Raw genomic sequence first — 25259 nt, forward strand, 5'->3', positions numbered from 1 at the left:
AGTAAGTGCTGAGCAACTTTATTTTTCAATGCATTAGCCAAAAGAATCAAGCTTTAAATAGAAAAAATATAGTTCAGTGGTACAGTACAATATAATTAGAATGAGGGAGGAAAAAAAAATCACACCACACTGTTTGCCTTCTGAAAATAAGTTCTGCTGTAGATGTTGCCTATTGTGCTTTCTAACGACAATACATTAGAAATACAAAAACTAGAGATTTGCTCTCAGACTATGAAAAAGAACTCAGCATTTAGACCCCATTATTAAATATTTAAAAATTCCATTTATTACTCCTTATCAAAAAAGCTTTAGGATACCCTTTTACTATTTGAAAAAAGCAAAATAGAAAGGCCAAATGAAAATGATATTCTGTTGTGATAATCTACAAAGGTTTCTTAAACCTCAACACTCAGTTAGTCCTCCCCCCAGTGAGGCAGACAAGAAACTCTAATATGTTACTGTATGTAATTGATGGGGGAGGATCTAACTTGCTTTTATTATCAGAAAAAAATATTCAAGTAGGATTTATGACAGTGAAGAATAACAGGATTTCCTTTGAAAGAGAATCCATCTGGGTCAGTTACATTATTTTTTGGTGTCCTTAAGATCAATTTTCTGAGCCTGAATATGTCATGAAAACAAAGTTTTTCACCAGCAGCTACAATATTTCAGTGGCACAATTCTTGGGAAATATAACTGAAGACAATCTAAACAGCAACAGTGGGATCTTTATGACAACCGAACATCTTTTGATAAGTCCAACACACATGGGTAAATAAAGAATTGTAAGTCCGACCATTTCCCAAATTTTCATTTTTAATAACTGCACTGGAAAAATTAGAGAAAAATACAGTTTTCTGTTTTTACTTTATACAGTTAATAGCACTCTGTGTACAGTCACTTTCACCTTTTACAGCAGTTAGTTTCCTTGGCTGTATGGGTCTATTCACACATAGCAAGGGCTCTACCAAATTCATGGTCCATTTTGGTCAATTTCACGATCATAGGATTTTAAAAATTGTAAATGTCATGATTCCAGCTATTTAAATCTGAAATGTTACAGTGTTGTAATTGTAGGGGTCCTGACCCCAAAAAAGGAATTGTGGGGGATTGCAAGGTTATTGTAGGGGGGTTGCAGTACTGCTACCCTTACTTCTGTGCTGCTGCTAGTGGCAGTGCTGCCTTCAGAGCTGGGCAGCTGGAGAGCGGGGACTGCTGGCTGGAAGTCCAGCTCTGAAGGGAGAGCTACTGGCAGCAGCAGCAGAGAAGTAAGGATGGCACAGTATGGTATTGCCAACCTTAATTCTGTGCTGCTGCTGGTGGGACACTGCCGTCAGAGCTGGGCATCCGGCCAGCAGCCCCCGCTCTCCGGCTGCCCAGCTCTGAAGATAGTGCAGAAGGGTGGCAAGACTGTGACCCCCCTAAAATAACCCTGTGACCCCCTGAAACTATCTTTTGGTCAGGACTCCCAAATTGAGAAACACTGGTCTGCCCTGTGAAATCTATATAGTATAGGGTAAAAGCACACAAAAGACCAGATTTCACGGTCCGTGACACCTTTTTCAGGCCCTAGACAAAGCAATATGGGACAGAAAAGTCATTAAAAATGGGGAAATATAATCAGAAAGTCAAATACTGGCAGGGTGACTCATATATAGGTTTCATATGAAATTATGTTTAATATGAATTTACTGGGTTTCAAGTACATGATGTCCTTTAAACAATATTTTATGAGACTATGGATTATTTATACTATTATACAAGCTTGTTTCAGTTTAAATAATACTCAATTTACTTATACCACCACTTTGTTTAACAGCTTAGTATTACAGAGAACCTTAAATGCAAATGAAAAATAATTTAAAAAAAATATATTATCCAGTTCAGCAGTGACTGATTCAAAACTGGCTCCAAAGTGAATTGTCATTTTCTTTTCCTGCTTCTTACTGGTATCAGCTGTTAAGATTTTTTTGTTTATATGTTTGTTTGTTGGGTTTTTGTTTTTGTTTTGTTCCCCCCCCCTTTTCCCCCCTCCACCTTTACAAAGGAAAGTGAGTGGTAGTGATATATAAAAATATAATACAGGAAAGGTCAACTTACACTTAATTGTTGGATAACCTCGAACTCGTGTTGCCATGTTTCCATAAAACGTTATGGAGTGCAACATGTTTATGAACGTGAATATGACGTAACTGGAATATGCTTTGTGCAAAAGATGTCTTGTAAGGTATCATTCCAAAGCTTATAATCTACTGAGTATGGTCATCCTATTTGTATGCATGTATCATTCTTGTATCTGAAGCTAGAAATATGAAGTATAACTCTGAGGTCCTATTGTAATTAAGCAAAGTGTGGGCCATTAATGGTGGGTTAGACTCTTGATGGCTCCCATTGACTGGGACAACTGGTTGTGGATGGTTTATTTACCTGCAAGTCTTCATGTGTGCATGTGGGCCAGCCCATGGGTAATGAAGAATGAGGTCTTACAGTGACATGTGACCATGTCACCTGGTAATAAGATCCATCTTAAATCTGGTACTTTTCCATTTAGAAGGAGGGGTGGGGACCCAGACAGACAAAAGATTCCTGCCTTGTGTCAAAGCTATAAAAGGGGGTGGAGGAGAACAAAGGAGGCTTCCAGTTATGAGAAAACCCCTAGTTTCCACCTAAGATGTTTGCTGGAACTAACAAGAACTGTACCAGGGGAAAGGAGTGGGCCCAGACTAGGAAGAAGTCTAGTCTGTGAAAGAAGCTTATTGGAACATCTCTGAGGATGAGATTTTACCTGTAAACAGTTTCTTAATTATTAGGCTTAGACGTGCGTGTTTTTGCTTTATTTTGCTTGATGACTTATTTTGTTCTGTCTGTTATCACTTGAAACCACTTAAATCCTACTTTTTGTACTTAATAAAATCACTTTTGTTTATTAGTAAAATCAGAGTAAGTGATTAATACCTGCAGGGAGCAAACAGCTGTGCATCTCTCTTTATCAGTGTTATAGAGGGCAGACAATTTATGAGTTTACCCTGTACAAGCTTTATACAGTGTAAAATGGATTTACTTGGGGTTTGGATCTCATTGGGAGCTGGATGTCTGGGTGCTGGAGATAGGTGAGCAGTTTTTGGTTAAAGTCTGCAGCCTTGGGGGTGTGAAGCAGACCTGGGTCTGTGTTGCAGCAGGCGTGTCTGGCTCAACAAGGCAGGGTTCTGGAGTCCCAAGGGGATCTCTGTGACAAACCCGTCACAGTGATATATAAAAACATAATACAGGAAAGGTCTACTTACAGCTTAATTGTTGGATAACCTCGAACTCCGAATTCAGAGGCAATGCCTGAAAGACACATTTGGTTATGTTTCTGTTTTCCTCTCATATATGCAAAAAAGGAATTACATGGTTTGTATAATAAATGCTGTTTAAACAAAAAGCAGATTGTTTACTTTCAACATGCATGTTATTTTTCTTACCTCAAAATCAGTTCCAATGATTTTTCAAAATTAATTTAATTAGTCATTTTATTCATTAAGTGAAAACATGTTACAGACTCAATATCATGAAAATGTAGTATACATGCATGCTAGTAGCATGTATATGTCAGCTAACACACAAAATACTAAAAAAAAAAGCCTAATAAAAGCATCCAGATCCTTTTATCCTATTATCAGTCTTAGCAGACAGATAATAAAGGCTTCTATTCCTTGGTGATCAGAGTAGTAAAGGTACACATAGACAGATTACATTATGACTTATACTGGAAAGTCAGTCCCTGAACCTGCATTGCATAAGGAGATGGGAGTGGTGAGAAGAATGGGCCACAGCCATTACTCTATACACTGTAATAACAGCTGTAGTCAAGCTGAGTGGCCATGATGTTTAGTTGGAGCAAAAAACTGTTTCTTACCCTGATGACATTTATGTAACTAAAAAAAGTTAAATGCTATATATTTCTTGCTTAAGGCGACACCTCTCTCAGGTGCTCCTTCAAGGTGCTAGTATCTTGTCATATTATTTTGGAAGTTGGAAATACTTGTAACCTGTGTTAAGTTCACAACTCCAAATGTGCTGTAAACCTCCTAACTGAAACCATGCTGATGAAGAGTAGTAGTGAGACCAATATTTCCACTGTAATCTCTATAAACCAACAGCAACTAGTTAGTGATACACAGTCCTACACAAATGCCATCCCGGATACTGTTGGGACTCAATGAACAGGAGTCCTGATTTGCATTTCTGGCAGACAGAGAAAGTGGTAGATTTTTTTAGGAAGGGGAAGGTCTGACGTCCTCTGCGCATCCTTGTGGAGAAAGATTTAAGGCGTGTTTTGTGAAGCATGTGTCACCTTAACTCAGCATTTCCTGGTTTTTGCACTGCCAGTGTCATTTTTGTCACAAATGAAATAAGTTAAAAGCACAGCCACATAAACGTGGCTAAATTTATGTATACAACATACAGGGCAATTAGTAGCAGTTCGACACATGCTACAGAGGAAAGGACCTATCTGAGCTGGGGGAAAATTCCTTCCCAAGCTCACATAGGGCAATAAGTTAGACCCTGAGCATGTGAGCAAGTCAGCCAAGCACCTGATGGAGAAAATGCTCCGTGTCACTTCAGAGCCCTGGCCCTCCCACCCTCAACATCCCATCTACATTGCTTAGGCATACTTGAAAATCTAGCTTGGCGCCTAACTGCATCACAGGCTAAATTAACTTTGAAAACAGGACTTAGGAGCTCAAGGCACATAGGCACTCTTGAAAATTTTACCCCAAATCTCTATTCATCTGTGAAATTATTGCAGCTGGCAAACCCAGAAGTCTTTCGGAATCTAAACAGAGGTTTACTTCATTTTGGGACAGTCAGAGATTATTTCTGCAAAGGACCTGGTGTGTCTGCTTGTGGCAGGGCTGTTATTTCAAGACCTCTTTCACCATAAGGATGATGAGTTGTTGAGAGGTGAAACTGAACATTCTAGTCCTCTGTCCCTTTGCCCCAACTGTAAAACCTGCAAAATGAATTGTGGTTCTACATGCAAGGTAGGATAGTCATTGCAAAGTCAAAGTTTTTGAGATACTGGTTGTAAGGAGTGTTTTGTTTAAGTGTGCATAGCAGTTAATTTGTGTAACACTCTATGCTGTTGGAAGCAACAAAGAGTCCTGTGGCACCTTATAGACTAACAGAAGTATTGGTGTATAAGCTTTCGTGGGTGAATACCCATGTCGTCAGATGCATGCTGTTGGAGTGCTTACCAAAACTGCATTAATTGATCAAGAGCAATATACTTGTAAAATGAATGAATAAACCCAGAAGCTCTTGACTAGAGGTTACTCACTAGTTTTCAGCTGATCCCCTATCCCCCTTTTCCCACAAGACTGATTTTCAATTTCTACATATCATGGTGGAGACATACAGCAATGAGAAGGCAGACTGAAATCTGCTGTCCAGTGAGGCAGTGATTTCAACAAGATGTGTATAATAGCTTAAGGATTGACCATGCAAAAGCACTTTACAATTCTGAAAGTGCAAGTAGATCTACTTGGTCTAGTAATAGTAAAGTAAGGAACCTAAAACAGACAAGTTGTACCTTATTATGGTGGGCTCCATAAATCAGATCAAGCACCTTATAAAGAAATTAAAGAAACTTATACCAAAGCTACCACTTTTCAGGGCTCTATCTTGTATGAGGTTACTCCTCTCTTCTTATTTGTTTTAAGTGTATAACGATCTGAGGTTTTGGTTGACGGGGGTAAACCATAGCAGCATGAGTTGAAAAGTCACGTACACTGGGATATGATACATTCACTTGTCTTGAAGGATCTGCTGGCTAAGTGTAGCAGTAAGTAACCAAGACAAGTGAATTTGTTTATATGATACTATTAAAAAAAAAAAAGACTGTAATTCTTCTGGTTGTTTCATTTTCAAAACTAGTTGACAACAAAACTATGCCTACACAACACATACTTACTAGAATAGGAAGTCGCATCCATCTTCCCAACTTTTACTGGAGACCCACTGTTTCTTATCTCTATAGCAACTTCATTCCACACAGGCTCCAATTTCTTGCAATGGCCACACCAAGGTGCATAGAACTGAGAACAAGTCAGAATTATGCCATTAAACAGAATCAGTGAACTCTGTATAAAAATGGAACTCTCAAGCCACACATTTGAAAAACCAATACAAGTTGCCAAACAGATAGTCCTCTCTTGGTTTATAAGGACTTCTTCAAATTCAAGTTCTTCACTCCAGTTTTATGAGTAAACGGAACTTTCATGATTCAACAGTGCAGATCCAAAATGAGTACTTCTAGATGCTATATTAATGTAGAAATTCCTGTCCCAAAGGTTATATATAGGAAGATTTTTATTTAATTTATTTATTTAGGAAGAGACCTACTAGCAATTTATATTTCTCTTCAATGTGGTGCTCCTGTCTATGAAAAGTCACAGGACAGAAGCAGACTATGCAATCTTATCTTCTAAAAAAGTATACCGGAGGGGGGAGGGGGGGAAGCATCACCTGGATATATGTTTGATAGGTGAGTAGATTGATATCCGTATAAAGGAATCTGAGCTTAAACCGTATTGTCCCGAGTATAGGCCGCACTTTTTTCCCCTAATGTAAGTCTTTAAACTAGGGGTGCGGCCTACAATCGGGACAATATGCTGCAGCGGGGAGCCCAGAGCCCTTTAAATCCCAGCCGCGACCGGGAATCAGAGGGCTCTGGGCTGCCGGCAGCCCCGGGGAGCCCAGAGCCCTTTAAATCCCAGCCGCGGCAAAGCAGGGAAAAAAAATAAAAAACACAATGCGGCTAGAGCAGGGAGAGATGGGGGGCGACAAAAAACAGCGCGGCTAAAACTGCAAAGTGGGGGGAAAAACAACAACAAAAAAACTTGGTGCGGAGCAGTAAAGCAGCGGCAGCGGGGGGGAACAAAAATGGTGCAGCTGAAGCGGGAAAGCAGGTAAAAAAAAAAACTGGCAGCACGGCCGGAGCGGTAAAGCGGGGTGGGGCGGGACAAAAAAAGGTGCGGCTGGAACAGCAAAGCAGGGGAGAAAAAAAACCGGTAGCACAGCCGGAGCGGTAAAGCAGGGGGGAGGAAAAAAAAAAAAACACAGCTGGAGCGGCAAAGGGGGGGAAGAGGGGGACAACAGCGCGGCTGGCAAAGCAGGGGAAAAAACAAAACAAAAAACCCTACAGGGCGGCCGGACCCAGGGTGCAGGGACCCAGGGACTCCCTGTGCTACAGAGTGCACGCCTGGTCTAGTGTGGGGGAGGGAGAGGGAGGCGGCCGGGGGCAGGGAGAGAGAAGGGGGGCGGCCAGCGCTTCAGCGGGGAGCTCACCCCGCGGCCCCAATTGCCGTGCTGTCTTCCGGGAGGGCTCTGCACTGCTCCGGTCGGCAGGGAGGGAAGGACGCGGGCTGCCCTGCGGAGTTTGCTGCAGGGCGCTCCCCTCCTCCGCACCCTACAGGGCAGCCAGAGCAGCAAACAAAACCAAAAAAAAAAAAGCAGCCGTGCCGCCCTAGGATTGGGCGGAATGCCGCCCCCTAGAATCTGCCGCCCCAAGCACCAGCTTGCTCAGCTGGTGCCTGGAGCGGGCCCTGGCTGGAGAAGCCCACAAGTTACCAGTATGACGTCCCTGTGAGGCATCCGTAGCCAGGGCCGGCTCTAGGTTTTTTGCTGCCCCAAGCAAAAAAAAATTTGGCTGCCCCCCTTCCCAGCCCTGGGCTCCCCCCGTACCCTCCTGCTGCCCCAGTCCTGGGCTCTCCCCCTACCCACATACACAGAAACCCTGCCACCCCAGCGCTGGGCTTCCCCCTTTCCTCCCCACCAACGCTGCCCTCCCTCAACGCTGCTGCTGCCCCAGCCCTGGGCACTCCCCCACCAGTGCCCCCCACACCTCCTGCTGCCCCAGCCCTGGGTAACTGGTAACTCGCTCCCAGGGCGGGTCATTCAGCCGGAATTTTGGATGTGCACAAAACACAGACAGGATTGGTTCCCATATGGTTACAGAGCTGCAGTAAAGTGGAACAATTTTCAGCTTGTGTGATTGGAGGATATATGGATGCATATTATAAGACTGTCCTTCATAAATGAGGAAAAGTTGAGGTGCCTTTATTATTCTTTTGTTCCACTCTTTCTTTCTATGGGGAATTTGCCAATGCAATATCAGTGTCTTCCTTAAACAAACAAAAAGGCAATGGCTGTTGAAAATAGCAATTCCAGTCCTAATAAGGATTTCTTGCTCAATTTTATCCTACTTTTTCTAAAGCAAGTTACAGTGGATCAGTATATTTGATTTGGGAGAAATGAAGTAAAAGCTGTCCAAACCGAGCTTGAGCACTCCTGAATTTTGAGGTGTTCAAATCTGGAAGGCAGGTGCTGGGGGTGGGAGAGGGCTGTGGGCTCCATGGGGGAGCATGGCAGCAACTGTCTGGAGCTGCATGGAGCCAGACACACTGGTCTGAGTGGCACAGTAAGCGGTTTGGGGGTTGGAGAAGGGGTAGGGAGTTCCGGGGGGCAGTCAAGGGACAAGGAGCAGGGGGGGTTGGATGGGGCAGAGGTTCGGAGGGGCAGTCAGGGGACAGGCAGCAATTGGATAGGCATGGGAGTCCAGGAGGTTTATCAGGGGACAGGTAGGGGGTGGGGTCCTGGGGGGAAGTTGGGTGGGGTCTCAGGAGGGGGCAGTTGGCGACAAGGAGAAGGGAGGCTTAGATAGGGGCAGGGGTCTCGGGATGGGGTAATCGGGGGACAAGGACCAGTGGTGCTTAGATAGGGGGTGGGGGTCCTGGGGGGCACTTGGGGCAGGGGTCTGGGGAGGGGGAAATCAGCGGCCAGGGGCTGGGATTCAAAGGGCTCTAGGCTGCCGGCAGCCGCAGGGAGCCCTGAGGATTTAAAGGGCTCTGTGGCTGGGATTTAAAGGGCTCTGGGCTCCCCGCGGCTGCCGGCAGCCCAGAGCCCTCCGATTCCCGGCCGCGGCTGGAATTTAAAGGGCTCTGGGCTCCCCGCGGCTGCCGACAGCCCAGAGCCCTCTGACTCCCGGCCGCAGTTGGGATTTAAAGGGCTCTGGGCTCCCCACGTTTGCAGGCAGCCCAGAGCCCTCTGACTCCCGGCCGCGGCTGGGATTTAAAAGGCTCTGGGCTCCCCGCGGCTGCCGGCAGCCCAGAGCCCTCTGACTCCCGGCCGCAGCTGAGATTTAAAGGGCCCTGGGCTCCCCGCGGCTGCCAGCAGCCCAGAGCCCTCTGACTCCCGGCTGCGGCTGGGATTTAAAAGGCTCTGGGCTCCCCGCAGCTGCCGGCAGGGCCGGCTGTAGGATTTGCGCCGCGGGGGGCGCTTTGGCGGTCCTTTGGTGGACCTCCCACAGGCACGCCTGCGGGAGGTCCACCGGGGCCGCCTGCCGCCCTCCCACGGGACGCCGCCCCAAGCGCGCGCTTGGCGCGCTGGGGTCTGGAGCCGGCCCTGTCCGTAGCTCCCCATGCTGACTTTGGAGCATTATGTCCCTGTGAGGCATCCGTAGCGCCCCATGCTGACTTGGGAGCATTACGTCCCTGTGAGGTATCCATAGCTCTGCACGCTGACTTGGGAGCCGAGGGCATTTGTTTACTTTTACCGGTATTATCTCGGGAGGATACGGTATATGGTGAGGAGGGGGTTGTGTGATGAAGAAGGCGGCTGAGGGGAGGTTGTTAATGGGGTGAGTAGTGGGCACTGTGTGAGGGAGAGGTAGGCTGAGAGAATAAGGAGGTGGCTAAGAGGGTAAGGAAGGGCCGTGTAAAGGAGAGGGGGCTAAGAGGGTGAGGGGGCTGAGAGTTAAGGATGAGGTTGTTGTTTTTTTTGTACAGGGGCTAACTTAAAAGACCAATATGGCTGATCATGTGGAGATTCGAAATTCAACCAGCCAAGGGAAAAGGCGAAGTTACGATTCAAACTGTAAGATAAAAGTCTTAAAATACGCTGAACAAACAAGCAATAGGGAAGCCGCCAGAAAATACGACGTAGATGAGAAAAATGTACGTAGATGGAAGCTGATGCAGAAGAAACTAGAAAACTCAGCTTCTACGAGGAAATCGTTCAGAGGGCCTAAGAAAGGCAGGTATTGTGAAGTTGATGCAGCAGTGCTTCCCTTCATTCAAGAGCAAAGAAAAAATGGAATGTCTGTCATCTGAAAAATCATACAATTGAAGGCATTAGAAATTGCCAGTGAATTAAAAATTCCCAGGCATGAATTTAAAGCAAGCCTTGGATGGAGCCGTAGATTTATGCTCAGAAATGGCCTCTCTCTAAGACGCAGGACAACACTTGCACAAAGACTACCTGTTGACTTCAATGAAAAGCTGCTTGCATTCCAGCAGTATGTCATAGAGCTCAGGAAAAAGCACAACTATCCATTGAGCCAAATTGGAAATGCCAATGAAACTCCCGTTTTCTTTGATATGCCAAGTAATACAACCGTGGATCAAAAAGGAGCAAAATCCATTCTTCTGAGAACCACAGGCAATGAAAAATTACGTATCACAGCAAAGTTAGCTGTTACAGCTGATGGTCATAAGCTGACACCTTATGTGATACTTAAAAGGAAAACTATGCCGAAGGAAAGTCTTCCAAGAGGCTTAATTGTCAGATGTCATGAAAAGGGATGGATGAGCAAGGAGCTGAAGAATGATTGGCTATCAGTTGTTTGGAAGAGTAGGCCTGGTGCTCTTCTTGCAAAAAAAGTAATGCTGGTATTGGATGCATTTAAAGGACATTTAAAACCTGATGTAAAAAGTAAGATTGCATCCTTGAAATCAGATCTGGTAGTAATACCAGGGGGTATGACATCTCAACTCCAAGTGCTTGATGTTGTTGTCAACAAGCCATTTAAAGACCATCTACGGCAGCAGTATTCTGAATGGCTTGTGTCTGGAGATCATGCCCTCACACCAAGCGGCAAAATTAAGAAACCATCAGTGGCTTTGCTGTGTCAGTGGATTATTTCTGCGTGGGCAATGATATCTCCAGAATCAATCATCAAAGGATTCAAAAAATGTTGCCTGTCAAATGCATTGGATGGTAGTGAAGACGACGTACTGTGGGAAGATCAGAAAGAAGTGGATCAGGAGAATGATGAAGAAAACAGTGGGAGTGATGTAGAAAGCACTGGAAGTAGTGATGAAAACCTGAGCAGATACCGGTATTGATGGAGAGACAGGCAGTGAAAGTGACTAAAATTTCTCAGAGGGATGACTTAAGAACATTTGCTAATGTTGTTGATTGTTGTGCAAGGGAGAGAGTGAGAACTGTTCCCATCAGTCTCCTTGTTGTCCATTCCTTTTCCCTTCTTTATTTACAGTATAACTACAAAATAGTTTTCAATACTTCTGAGTATATAACATATGCCATCAAAAGCAGGACTACCAAAAGTGTTAAGTGTTAAAAATACTGGTACATGTCTTCCTGTTCATTAAATAAAATACTGTTTTACTGTTCTACTAATGTGTATATTTTCTTTAAGTTAAAAATATATATATATTTTTTTAAAATAGCACCAAACTTTAAGGGTGCGGCTTATAATCAGGAGCGGCCTATACTCGGAACAATACGGCAATATCTCTATTGCCTGCCAGAGAAGCCTATCTGTTTGGTGGAAGTCTCAAAACAAGAAGCAGATTATCATGACTTCAGATTTTCAAAGGAAGCAGGGTGTTGAACACAAATGAGCAAATATATTGTAACCATAAACATTTATGTTATAATATTTGTATTTAGTAGTGTGTAGTAGTTCCACAATCACAAACAGTGCCACCAATGGTTAGGCGGGGACTTGGCAGAGCACCTGCCTTTTGAAAGCACAGTCCAGTCCTTCTGTGTCCCTGCCCCAAGGGTTTCCAGCCCTTCCCTTTAGCACAGAAACTTTGTTGAGATTGGGTCCTTGAATAGTTAAGGCCTTTTCCAGAAGGTGTCTCATCGATGTGAAGACTCCTGGGATGGTAATGCCCTTTTGGAGTGGGTAGGGGAGTCCAGGTCCATCTCTCCACTGGGCTGTTCCAGGGCACAGTGGTGGGCAGCTACACGTGACATGTTGGGGTGTTAAGCCACTGCCCTCCCCTGGACCACTTCCTACCCAGTGTCCTTTTGTTTCCTGAATAACTCACTATAATCAAGTCTCTGGCCTGCAATCTCAGTCACTTGCCTCTCCTCCATGAGTTTGCACAGGCCTGTGTTGCCAGATTCTAGGGAATGAGCTCCTGGGCATTATTTTGCCAGCAGAGCAGCCCTCTGCTCCCTCTGAACTGCTCTGCTCTCCTTTTTAGAGCACTGCCTCTAGCTTGTACAAGCTTAACAGGTATGGCCTGGGCCCAGAGCTGTTCCTTAACCCCTTGTTCTCTAGTGTGGGGTTTGTATATCCCAGCACATAGTGTGAACCAACTCCTATTTCCTTGAGAGCCAGGATGCAGCTGGGAGAATTCCTTCCATTCTTCTATCTACCAAGGACAATCCTACACTCATTGAAGTCAGTGCTGAAGGATCACAGGCCGAGGAAATCGATTTCCCAGTTGAGAAGGGGGTTGGTTTTGCCTTTGTGGAAGTTACTGATTCAGAAGATACTATATATAATTTGCCACTTATTTCTCAACAAATATGGTTAATATGAGCTATTTGGCAACTGTATTCAGCTTGTATAAACCTTACTTTGAATTCAACTTTTGGTTCTACACCTGTCTTAGAACTAGAGAATACTGAACATAACACTTTCAAAGTATATTAGTAAAATAAATAATTTTAAACAATGACCATGATACAAGAGCTAAAATCTGAAGTACACGCATTAGCTTGTACAGCTATGGGGTAATTTATTTTCCTCTTAAAAAAAAATAGTCCCTCCAATATCAGTTGTGTAGTATATAGTGGTTCTCTTATTTTTTTAAACAAAATTAATAGAAAGCTGTTAAGTTTCAACAAAGTGCGAATCTTAATACTTCTCACATACTCACAACTACAAGCCAAATGTCATCTTTACGATTGTCTTTAAACCTAGGGGAAAAAAAAGCACAGAATGTGACATGTCTATACACAAGCACACAAACACACTGTTTCTGAAAGAGGGGGACAAAGAGACCTGGTTAAGAGAAAAAGAAAAAGGAAGAGAAGAAGATCAAAGCAAAAATATGGCAAGCATATTAAGCCCATCAGCTTTTTACTATTAAAATTCCTTGTGTATTTCACACTGCAGTATATAGTATTAGTCCATCAACACACTTTGCCACCAAGGAAAAAGAAAAAAAAAAAATCCCAGAACTACTGAAGTAAGAGTAAATGACTATAGGAAGAAATGGTTTGCCAATATGCAGATTTACACTATATAACAGGGTCAATGGTACAGTGGACTGGAGTCCTTTTCAATCACTATAACATAACTTTCTACTGCACACAATTAGCCTAATGCATTTCCCCAATATACTACTTCAAATTAAACGGTAATCCAGCTCTTCCTCTTTTCCGGAGAGCTATAATTGCTAAGTAACATACACAACCAACAATAATGTGTACACTAAAATATCCTAGATTAACTTTCTAACTAGTTTTCAAACTCAGAGTGACCTTTATATTTGTTTGATCAATACTGTAAAAATCTTGCATGCTAAAGTTATCAGTCATTTTAACATAACCTCAACATTTACCAAGACTTTAATGTCAAAGAACACAAAGTTAAGATAGCGAACAATACTAATCTATATTTTCTGGCCTCTATTTAATGTTAGAGTAATGACTGACAAGATAACACTTTGACTAGTTTTAACAGTATTGTAGAGTTTGCATTAAGTTGAATGTGAACTTGAAGTCTATTACATGGCTACCAAGGAAGTCCTTATGAAAAACACATTATAATGATAATTATAATCATTATAATAGGTTTAAAGAAGTACCTAACAAGATGAATTTTGTATGTATTTATGAGTCTATTTTTCTTGTGATTGCAATTAGATGACAATGAGAGCACTTACTGGAAAATTATTTGTGAACTGAACTACAGTTTATGATAGCGAGGACCTAATAGCATTCAGATCCAAAGGTAACACATTCATACATTGCATAGCTTCCTTACTGAAGTCTGCCAACATATCTCAGTTTTGGTTGGCAATGCTCTTGCTACCACAGCTCCAAGCTTCTCCCAAGAAAAGATCACTAAATGAATCTAGTTGTGTAAAACACATTTGTTCTATGGCTTGTGTTAGGCAGAAGGTCAGACCAGATGACTGTAAAATCTGAGTCATAATGATCTAGGGCAGGGACTGGCAACCTCTGGCACACAGTTCGCCAGGGTATGCACTCTGGCGGGCCGGGCCAGTTTGTTTATCTGCCGCGGTGGCAGGTTCGGCCGATTGAGTCTCCCACTGGCCGTGGTTCGCCGTCCCAGGTCAACGGGGGTGGTGGGAAGCTGAAGCCAGCACATCCCTCAGCCCACGGCGCCTCCTGCCACCCCCATTGGCCTGGGACAGCGATCCGCGGCCAATGACAGCTGCGGTCCACCGAACCTGCCAATGCAGCAGGTAAACAAACTGGCCCGGCCCGCCAGGGTGCTTACCCTGGTGAGCCGCGTGCCAGAGGTTGCCAAACTCTGGTCTAGGAGACAGATCACAAGCCTGCTAGGACCAAACTGGTGCAAGAAGAAAACCAGGGATGAACTTGGTTGTGAAATGCAAGTAAGTTGAGATTTTGTGATGGCTGTAGGCAAGCAATATGAGACCACCATAGTCACATACGACCTAGAACATGGTTTTATCTCATACACCTACAGAAAAAGAGGCTGAGTTACCTAACTCACTATACCACCTAGATTTCCCTCCTCTGACCTTTTATTTTTAAATAATCAAAAGAAACCTTAAAAGCAAGTTTCAAGAAGATAACTAAATGCTTGGGAGGAAAAAGAAAAAGATTCACCATTTGCTTGCTGAAGTGCTATCCTTTAGCTATATTTTGTCACAGCCATAATGTTATGGCTGAAATGCTTTATTTAGCCCACTGCTGAGATACACCTCTACCCCGATATAACGCCACCCAATATAATTCGGATATAATGCAGTAAAGCAGCGCTCTGGAGGGGTGGGGCTGCATGCTTCGGCAGATCAAATCAAGTTCGATATAACACAGTTGCACCCAGAACACGGTAAAGTTTTTTGGCTTCCGAGGACAGTGTTATATTGACGTAGAGGTGTATTGAAGCAAATGCATGTTCAAATGTCTGGAGGGGGCTGGGGGAATTTAGTACAATCTGATCAGACAGTTTATTGAAAGAATCAAACATGAAACAAAGATGCTGACTCAGGATTTGAAATACCTGATTATGTTAAAGAAGCTATATAAAAATGTTTGCAGGGTTTTTTTGGTTTTTTAAGCTAGCAACACATGCCTTATCTACTCATTTTATGAAAAACAATTTTACTATTGTTTGCACTGTAGAGTTATTGAAAGGTATACGGTCGGTGGATTCTATTGTCCCTTGTGCATTAAAAATATGTTGGCAACCTCTAATTATGAAATCTGAAACACTGGTCATGATGCAAGAAGCAGAAAGCAACAATTTGATTTTCAGAACGCAGGTTCTGTTTGCAGTTAGAATATATTCTCTACAACTTGTAATCTGAGAATTTGATATAGAACCCACCCCTGCCCCCTTCAAAGCAGCTACTGACATTTTTCGTATATACTTTACTTCATGCAACCAAAGCATCTACTCATATAGAATATTAAGGCACATGGTCAAAGATGTGAATAAAAACCAGCAGATGGCAGGCTACAAAAATCAAGCAAGTGGCCAGGAACAGGCTTCAATGCAATAAGTAAGATTAATTTCCCATTCAGACCCTGGACTGCTACTCTCACACACTTTTTTTTTTCTTTTTTAAGTACTGAATAACATCTGCACAAGAGATTGAACAGACAGGAAATTTCAAAAATATATTATAAATCATTTTAACCTATGTTACTATTAGCAATATTTATGTATGCTGTATTACTTTTTTTCCATTTCTCTCAGGTTGACCTGAAAAGAGCTCTGTGTAAGCTTGAAACCTTGTCTCTCTCTCACCAACAGAAGCTTGTCCAAAAAAGGTATTGCCTCATCCTCACTCTAAAGAAAGTCAAATCAATTTCTCATTCAAGCTCTTAATGCTACACTATCTGAAGGGAACTGTTTGTTGAGAAACAATTCATAGAATCTAAACAAGTATGTCAAATCAAGTTCTACAAAGCTTGTTTGCACAAAATTTAAGTCTTGAACCATATTTAAGTGTCCTTTTTACTTAGAGATGAACTGGCAAAAATATAAGGGCTGAAGTCTTATATTTTGATATTCTTATCTTTGTCGGTTTTACATTATTTAAACTTAATTTAGTTTAAATTTCTAAGAAAGAGTCACATTTAGTGATATATAAACTCCCCCTTGCCAAAAATACCTTTCATAAACATGCATGAAATTTGAAAGTGCATTTTAGAGAGTCCTTGGTAGAGATTATGGTAGATATTTAAAATTCATATCGTCACTTGTGTTAAGACTAAATTCCTGTGAGATAGTGCACATTCTCTGGAGCAGGTAGCAACTTTTCAACATTAGTATTATTGACTGCTACTTCCAACACTAAACTTCATAAATCCCTAGTAAATACTATTACAAGCAGTGAGTGCTTGAATTAGGCAAAAGCAAAACATTATTTTAACCCAATGTAAAAAGTGTTTCAAACTTTTTAAAAAGCCTTATTTATGAAGCAGCTACATAGTTGTTCCTGACCTGACACATAATAAACCAAATTTCAGCCCTGAGAGAATTTTTACAACCAAATTATAATACTGTATTTTCAGGACCATGTAAATATCAACATAGCGTTATATATTCACGAATAACTCCATAATACCCAATTAAAGTTGTCATAGGACAGACAGCTGGATGTAAATCAAGCAGCAAAGTAGCATGTGCTACAGCCTGGTAATTTATTAAACTACAGCAGGGGTGGGTAACCTTTTTGGCCTCAGGGCCACATGTGGGTATGGAAATTGTATGATGGGCCATAAATGCTCATGAAATTGGGAGTTGGGGGGGCTGAAGGCTCCGGCTGGGAGTGCAGGCTCTGGAGTGTGGCTGGAGATGAGGAGTTTGGGGTGTAGGAGGGCGCTCTGGGCTGGGACTGAGGGGTTCAGAGGGGGATCAGAGGTTTGGGGTGCAGGAAGGGGTGCATGCTCCGGCTGGGGGTGCGGGCTCTAGGGTGGGGCTGGGAATGAGGGGTTTGGGGTGCAGGAGGGTGCTCCAGGCTGGGACCGAGGGGTTCAGAGGGCAGGAGGGGGATGGGGCACAGGAGGAGGTCAAGGGTGCAGGCTCTGAGTGGCACTTATCTCAAGAAGCTGCTGGAAGCAGTGCCATATCCCTCCTATGGCTCCTATGCAGAGGCACGGCTAGGTGGCTGTGTGCGCTGCCCCATCCGCCGGCACCGCCCCTGCAGCTCCCATTGGCCACGGTTCCCGGCCAATGGGAGCTGCAGAACCAGCACTTGAGATGGGGGAAGTGTGCGGTGGCTGCCCCTATGCATAGGAGCTGGAGGGGGGGACATGCCGCTGCTTCCGGGAGCCATGGCACATGCAGAATGGGGCAAGTCCCCGACCCCGCTCACCAATGGGAACTCAAGAGCCCTATTAAAAGGCCTGCCAGGCAGGATGCGATCCTCGGGCCATAGTTTGCCGACCCTGATCTACAGCCATTCGATAAATGTGTATATAGATAATCTAATATAGATAACAGGGATTGGGGAAATGGAGGTTACTGACATGCACATTTAGAGAACTTCCTACAGATGCTGTTTTTAGGCCACATGTACCTATTTTTTTAATACAAACTACTTAGCTGAAGAAAGAAGAATTTTATCAGCAAATACTCCTTTTTAAAGAAACTAGTACACTAAAGCAGAGTGATCTAACAGACTAGGAGTCTAGAGACCTAGTTTCTATTCCCACCTGTGCCACTGGCCTGCTGTGTCATTTCACCTGTTTCCCCTACCATCCTCTCTCTCTCTCTCACATAATGAGGATGTAAGCTCTTTGGGATAAGGACCATTTATTACCATGTGTTTGTATAATACCCAGCTACCACAATGGGACCGCTATGAACTACTATAATTCAAATCAATAAAAACAATACCAAGCTTTCATCCATATTCTACTTTCATAAACCTTTGCTGTAGATGCACTAGTACCTGCTGCTGGACTTTTGACAGAAACTAAAAAATGTTTACCCTTCATACCTTCCAGTTATTTATAAGATATGCCACAGATTTGTGGCCCCATAACAGCACTTGTTTGATAAAGAACCATAACATACACAATTGGACAACTCATAGCTTATTAAAGTAAGTTTCCACAGGCTCTGAACTAGTTGTCAGCACTTTCAAATACAGATATTTGCACAATCCACTAAAGGCTTGCAGATACTGTAGGAAACTTCTACTAAAAACATAGAAATCAAGCAGTGCTTTCCTTTAGGAGCTGTTTCACAAAAATTCTCTAGTTATGAAAATGTGCTTCTTCCTCACTCCAACCCTTGACCAGATTTGAACATACTGCCATAGTTAGAAACATGGGAGGAAAAAGCATGTTTATTACTGTGTCTGTTTAGTCCCTTATTCTTCAGTCTTCCAAACTGGTGATCCCTATTCACAGCCTCTTAAAACAACACGCAGCCTTTGCAAACTAAGCCATGCTCACTGTGCTTCAACTTACTAGTTATGAGGTGGTAATATACAAACCACATCCTTTTCTTTCATGCATTTCAGGGTTGCTACTAGAGAAAGAAACAAGACTTATTCAGCATTTTCGGCTGAGTAATACCACAGAGCACCTCCATGAAAACAAACAAAGAAATACCTAGACACAATTTCACATCACAATAAAATAGGAGTACTTACGAGTCATCTAACTCTTCCACAGGAGCTGCATCTAAAGTCAAGACAAGTGCAGCAGCTGTCGGGAAAAGGCAAGAGGGAAGGAAAGGTAGTAAGTAGGTTGCAGGACAAGGTAATGGCATTTACCCTGATTAATTCATTGCCACTACTGTCCCCTCCAATCAATCCCCTCACCCATTACATTCTATCATAGGGACTCACTGCAGGCCCCTCTAATGTGCCCCATACTTATGAAAATAATCTAGTGCAGTGTTTTTCAAAGTTCAGGTCATAACCCAGTACTGGGTCGCCTTGCTCAGCACCCAGGGACCCAAGCGGTTCTGGTCTGCACCACCAATCAGGACGTTAAAAGTACTATTGGCGATGCTGCCCAGCTAAGGGATGCTAGTGCCTTCCTGTTCCAATGCCATGCTGCGCCCCGGAAGCGGCTAGCAGCGGGTCCGGCTCTGCATGCTGCCCCTGCCCTGATCACCAGCTCCATGCTCTCACTGGCCAGGAACCAGGCGATAGGAGCTGGGGGGTTGCCTGCAGGCAAGAGCCATGAGGAGCCACTTGCGCGCCTCCGTCTAGGAGCTGAACCTGCTGCTGGCCACTTCCAGGGCTTAGTGCGGTCCACAGTGCCAGGACAGGTGGGAAGCCTGCCTCTGCATCCCTACTGTGCCATTGACAAAGAGCCACAACCCATTGCTCCAGCCCTGAGCCCCCCCAAACCCGGAACCCCTTTCTGCACCCCAAACTCCTCATTCCTGGCCCCATCCGAGAGTCTGCACCCCCAGCCCAGAGCCCTGACCCACTCCTGCAACCCAACTGCCTGCCCTAGCCCTGAGCGCCCCCCCCCACACACAGCAAACCCCTCATCCCTGGCCCCACATCAGAGCCTGCACCCCCAGGCCAGAACCCTGACCCCCTCCCATACCCCAATCCCTTGCCCCAGCCCTAAAGTCCACCCCCAAACCTGGAGCTCCCCTGCACCTCAAACGCCTCATCCCCAGCCCAGAGCCCACCACACACTCTGAACCCCTCATTCCTGGCCCCACGCCGCACTCCTCACCCCCACACCCCAACCCTGTGCCCCAGCCCTCCCGCAGCCCAAACCCCTCACCCCCAGCTTCGTTGGGTCGCAGGCATCCCTCCTTCCCACCCCCACCCCCGGAAAAAAAAGTTTGAAAACCATGGCTCTAGTGAGTTTAGCCAGTCTGCTCTGCATCGTGCTTTTATTTGGAGAGGCTTGGCCCCGTCTCCGCCCCAACAGACCCACACCCCGAGTCTCTCCCCTTTCATCCCTCAGCCTTCCCGCCGGCCAGAAGCTTTGGGGCAATGACTCCTCCCCCCAAACCTCGCCTCCCCCCCCCCCAACAATCCTCCCTTCCCCCCTTTCCTAACATCCGCTCCCGCAAAGACCCCCCCCCCATTTCCTCCCCCCCCTCGACTCCCCATCTCGCCCCCTCCGCGCACGCGCGTCCCTGTCCCTCCTCCCTCCCCCCGCTGGGGGGGGGCGCAGAGCCGGGGAATGACGCGCCCCCGGGTTTACCTGCTGCCCAGAGGAGCCGGCACCGCCCGCTCGCCGCGGCCATGTTGACAGGAGGCTTCGGGAAAGCAGCACAACTTCCGGCCGGCGGAACCAAACCTCACGCGGGCCCCGGCAGACACCCCCCGCGCACGCGCAGAGAGGACGGAGGGGCGGGCGCCGCTGGAGCGTAAGGGGAAGAGAGGCGGCGGCCAGGGCCTCAGGCCACGCCCCCTCAGAGCCTGCTCGCCTCCGAACGCCCGTCGCGAGCCGGTCCTGTTGGCCGCTGCGCTGTCCCTCGCGCTCTGCCCGCCGGCTCGGGGAGCCGAGCGGAGAACGAACACACGTACGCGCGCGCGTGCGCTCTGGGTTCTCGCTGCATTCACCTGTGCAATTGTCCCAGCAGCAGCAGCAGCAGCACTGCTCCCTGCTGTGAGGGTTTGGTTTTAGACACCACAGTGGAGTTTGTATTAGTTAAAAAAAAGCACTTCACTGAGACTTCTTTAAAAAGAAAAGTCAGACCCCATGGTGGGTAGGCCTGTTGGAGAAAGGAGATGAAACTTTTCTGTCCAAGAGAGCACGGGTGCTCAACTTTGCAGGGCAAAGTGGGCTCCAGCAAAAAGGGGAAGCTGTGGCACCGCAGGACTCAAACTGTGAGTGTTGTGACCCTGTTTTAATGGAGTCACCAGGGCCAGTGTTAGATTCACTGGGCCCAGGGCTGAAGCCACCCCTGAGTGACATAAGTTAGACTGACCTAACCACCGATGTGAAGAGCTTTTCCCACCAACAGCTGTGGCTGCTTCTTGGGGGTGGATTAAGTAAAGGAGAGCACTCTCTCCCCTCATTTTAGAGTGGCTGCAATAGATAGTAGCTGCTCCGCTGTAAACATCCCTGCACCTGTGCTGCTGTAAGCTCTCTGTCTAGTCCACCTTAGAGGGTGGACTTACTGTGGTAAGTATCTATGCTACAGCTGCAGGGCTTCAGCTGTACTGCTGTAGCATGAACATAAGAATGGCCCTACTGCATCAGACCAAAGGTCCATGTAGCCCAGAATCCCATCTTCCAACAGTGGCCAATGACAGATGCCCAGGAGGGAATGAACAGAACAGGTAATCATCAAGTGATCCATCTCCTTTTGCTCATTCCCAGCTTCTGGCAAACAGCCTAAGTCTTTGTTGCTCTTGGCCTCGTTTAACTATTCCAATGACAATTCACAAACCAGAGAAAAATATATCTTGCTCTTTTATTTATGTTTATCCTGGCATATTAACAGGAGTAAAAAGCAGGAAACTTACTGTCATTACACAGAGAATAGCATATGCTGTGCTAGACCCCTGTTCTACAATCTCAAAGAACTCCTAAATCTATTAATACCTCCCTGCAACTGACTCTTCATGGCCTTTTATCAGGCCCATATCAGGTGCTCATTATTCAGTTAACTGCTTAGATAGGCTTGTTCCCTTTTAAATGTGCTCCACATAGTTGGCCTTAAAGGACCTAGCAACCTAGTGACAATATATTTTTAAACAATGCTGTAATTGACTAGTTGCCACTGGTACTTTAAATATAAAACAAACATAATTTGTATTGTTTCTCTACAAGGAGACAGGGAGTGGAAAACATTATCCAAAGAGAGGTATAAAGTTGATTAAAAATTGTACAAATACTGAGGAAAAAGTAACCTGGCATGTTCATGGCTTAAGTTAGGAATATGCAGGGGTGAGCTGGAGCCGGTTCGCACCGGTTCGCGCGAACCCGTTGTTAAATTTAGAAGCGGTTTTAGAACCGCTTGTTAACTAGCTTCCCTGCGAGGGAAGCTTTGATGGGCTCTGCCTGGGAAGCCTGTAATTCCTCCTCCCGGCCGCCGGGGGGCGCTGCGCTGTGCTGCGAGAGCCATGTGAGCTGCCTCCTGGCCCTGTTGCTGCTGCTGCTCTTTGGACCTCTGGCCCTGGTGAGTCCCCGGCTGCGTCCTGCTGCTCCCAGCTGCTCTCCCCCCCCCCCCGTGTGAGTATCTGCGCCCCTCCCCCGCCTTCCCTGCCCCCAGCCAGCCCCTGCCCCCAGCCACAGCTGCCCCCTGCCCCACCTCCAGCCCCCAGCCAGCCCCTGCCCCCAGCCAGCCCCCAGCCAGCCCCTGCCCCACCCCCTGCCCACAGCCGCCCTCTGCCCCAGCCCCTGCCCACAGCCAGCCCTTGCCACAGCCACCCTCTGCCTGCACCCCCTGCCACAGCCACCCCCTGCCCCCAGCCGCCCCCAGCCACCCCCTGCCCCCAGCCAGCCCCTGCCACAGCCACCCACAGCCAGCCCCTGCCCCCAGCTACCCCCAGCCAGCCCCTGCCCCCAGCCAGCCCCTGCCCCACCCCCTGCCCACAGCCACCCGCAGCCAGCCCCTGCCCCCAGCCACCCCCTGCCACCCCCTGCCCCCAGCCAGCCCCTGCCACCCCCTGCCCCCAGCCAGCCCCTGCCCCCAGCCACCCGCAGCCAGCCCCTGCCCCCAGCCAACCCCTGCCCCACCCCCTACCCACAGCCACCCGCAGCCGGCCCCTGCCCACAGCCGCCCTCTGCCCCAGCCCCTGCCCACAGCCAGCCTCTGCCCACAGCCAGCCCTTGCCACAGCCACCCTCTGCCCGCAGCCAGCCTCTGCCTGCACCCCCTGCCACAGCCACCCCCTGCCTGCAGCCAGCCTCTGCCCACAGCTGCCCGCAGCCACCCCCTGCCCACAGCCACCCGCAGCCCGCCCGTCTGCATCACCTGCCCACAGCCAGCCCGTGTCACTCCCTGCCTCCAGCTAGCCCTGCCCCACGCCCCTATCTGCTGCCAGCCCCACATCCACTGGTGCCCTGCAGTTCCCAGGGCAGTAACCCTGCACACCTGCTTTAATGGGGGGGGGGGCAGGGAGCAGCTGGGACCCACACATGTGCACACCCTAGAGTGACCAGACAGCAAGTGTGAAAAATCGGGACGGGGGTGAGGGGTAATAGGAGCCTATATAAGAAAAAGACCCAAAAATTGAGAATGTCCCTGATCACCACCCACACATGTGAAACGGAGCTCATTTCTAGTTCAGCCCCATCTTTTTAAAAAAGAACTTTAGGTAGGGTTAAAATACATCTGTATTTTCCTGGACATGTCAGGCTTTTCGGTTCTTAATCACCTCCTGGGAAAATATGGACGTATGGTAACCCTATTGGTACAAAAAATACATGCTGTTGCACATCCCTTAAATCAGAACTTTTTATAGGGAACCCGTTGTTAAATCAGAACTTTTTATAGGGAACCCGTTGTTAAGATTTTGGCAGCTCATCACTGGGAATATGCATATTTAAATCTAGTATTAAACAAAAGGTTAGATTGTTGTTTAGGTCGGCTATGTTTTAGATTAAGCAAATAAAGGGAACCAGAGCTATATATTTGGTACAGCTGACAAACTTTTTCTGCAGTGTTAGCACCCAATGAAACATGACTCAAAATCAACATTGCATACTTCTGTCAATTGAAATTACAACACTATCTAATAAATGGGAAAACTCCTAGGGGATTAACTCTCAAAACAATACCTACGGTTGTGACAAATAATAAATCTGATATTGCTTCAGGGGTTTTTGACTTTCTCTCCTGAGGAATGTTTAGACTGAAGAACTCCTTAGTGGAGCTGTCTTAATCATATCTGTGGTAATTAAGTGGTGTAAGGGAGCATTTTTTATTTGTTCTAAGAATAAGAAATTTGTCTTTTTCTTTCTTTTGTGTAGCTTTCTGTCTGCTCATCTAGGATCTCAGATTTAATAGCTCTCATGGAATCCAGTTCTGAAAATACTTAAGCATGTGTATAACTTTACTCATATGAGTAGTCCCATTGACTTCAATAAGACTATGCACATGAGTTAATTAGCTTTTGCAGGATCAGATGTATATATATTTTTAGATGGGTCGACCAGAACTGTGTGCAGTATTCAAATTGTGGGTGTACCATGGCATTATATAGTTGCATTATGATATTTTCTGTCTTATTATCTATCCCTTTCCTAATGATTCCCAACATTCTGTTAGATTTTTTGACTGCCACTGCACATTGAGCAGATGTTTTCAGGGAGCTATTCCAAGATCTCATTCTTGAGTGGGAACAGCTAATTTAGACCCCATCATTTGGTTTATATAGTTGGGATTATGTTTTCCAATGTGCATTACTTTGGATTTATCAACATTGAATTTCATCTGTCATTTTGTTGCCCAGTTTTTTGAGATCCCTTTGTAACTCTTTGCAGTCTGCTCTGGATTTAACTATCTTCAATAGTTTTGTACCATCTGAAAACTCTACTACCTCACCATTTACCCCTTTTTCCAGATCGTTTATAAATATGTTGAACAACACTGGTCCCAGTACAGATCCCTCAAAAACCCTGCTATTTATCTCTCTTTACTGTGAAAACTGACCATTTATTCCTGTCCTTTGTTTCCTGTATTTTAACCAGTACCTGATCTATGAGAGGACCTTTCCTTTTACCCCACGACTGCTTATTTTGCTAAGAGCCTTTGGTGAGGGACCTTCTCAAAAGTTTTTGAAAGTCCAAGTAAACTGGATAATCTTTGTCCACACATTTGTTGACCTCATGAAAGAATTCGAATAGATTGAGGCATGGCTTCTCTTTACAAAAGCCAACAAAAGTTGACTCTTCCTTAACAAATCATGTTCATCACTGTGTCTGATAATTCTGTTCCTTACTGTAGTTTCAACCAATTTGCCTGGTACTGAAGTTAGGCTTACTGGTCTGTAATTGCCTCTGGAGCCTTTTTAAAATACGGCATTACATTAGCTATCCTCCAGTCATCTGGTATAGAGGCTG

The 25259-nt window shown here is 45.6% G+C and overlaps 1 protein-coding gene across 3 annotated transcripts in view; it reads right to left on the reverse strand.

Annotated features, from left to right (window-relative positions):
- TMX3 (thioredoxin related transmembrane protein 3) overlaps positions 1-20584 on the reverse strand; it is a 63127-nt gene extending 42543 nt beyond the window's left edge. For 2 of the 3 annotated variants that reach the window (XM_045006167.1, XM_045006169.1), the window contains exons 1-5: positions 20446-20584; positions 18918-18972; positions 12963-13002; positions 5957-6080; positions 3285-3330 (exon numbers count right to left, since the gene is read on the reverse strand). In XM_045006167.1, the coding sequence (XP_044862102.1) occupies positions 3285-3330; positions 5957-6080; positions 12963-13002; positions 18918-18972; positions 20446-20488 (308 nt within the window). In that variant the 5' untranslated portion in view covers positions 20489-20584. Of the gene's footprint in view, positions 1-3284; positions 3331-5956; positions 6081-12958; positions 13003-18917; positions 18973-20445 lie in introns of all 3 variants that reach the window. The other variant, XM_045006168.1, reaches the window with a different exon arrangement.
- Between the last annotated feature and the right edge of the window lie 4675 nt (positions 20585-25259).

The sequence above is a fragment of the Mauremys mutica genome, chromosome 2 (genome assembly GCF_020497125.1).
Source record: "Mauremys mutica isolate MM-2020 ecotype Southern chromosome 2, ASM2049712v1, whole genome shotgun sequence".
Lineage (NCBI taxonomy): Eukaryota > Metazoa > Chordata > Testudines > Geoemydidae > Mauremys > Mauremys mutica.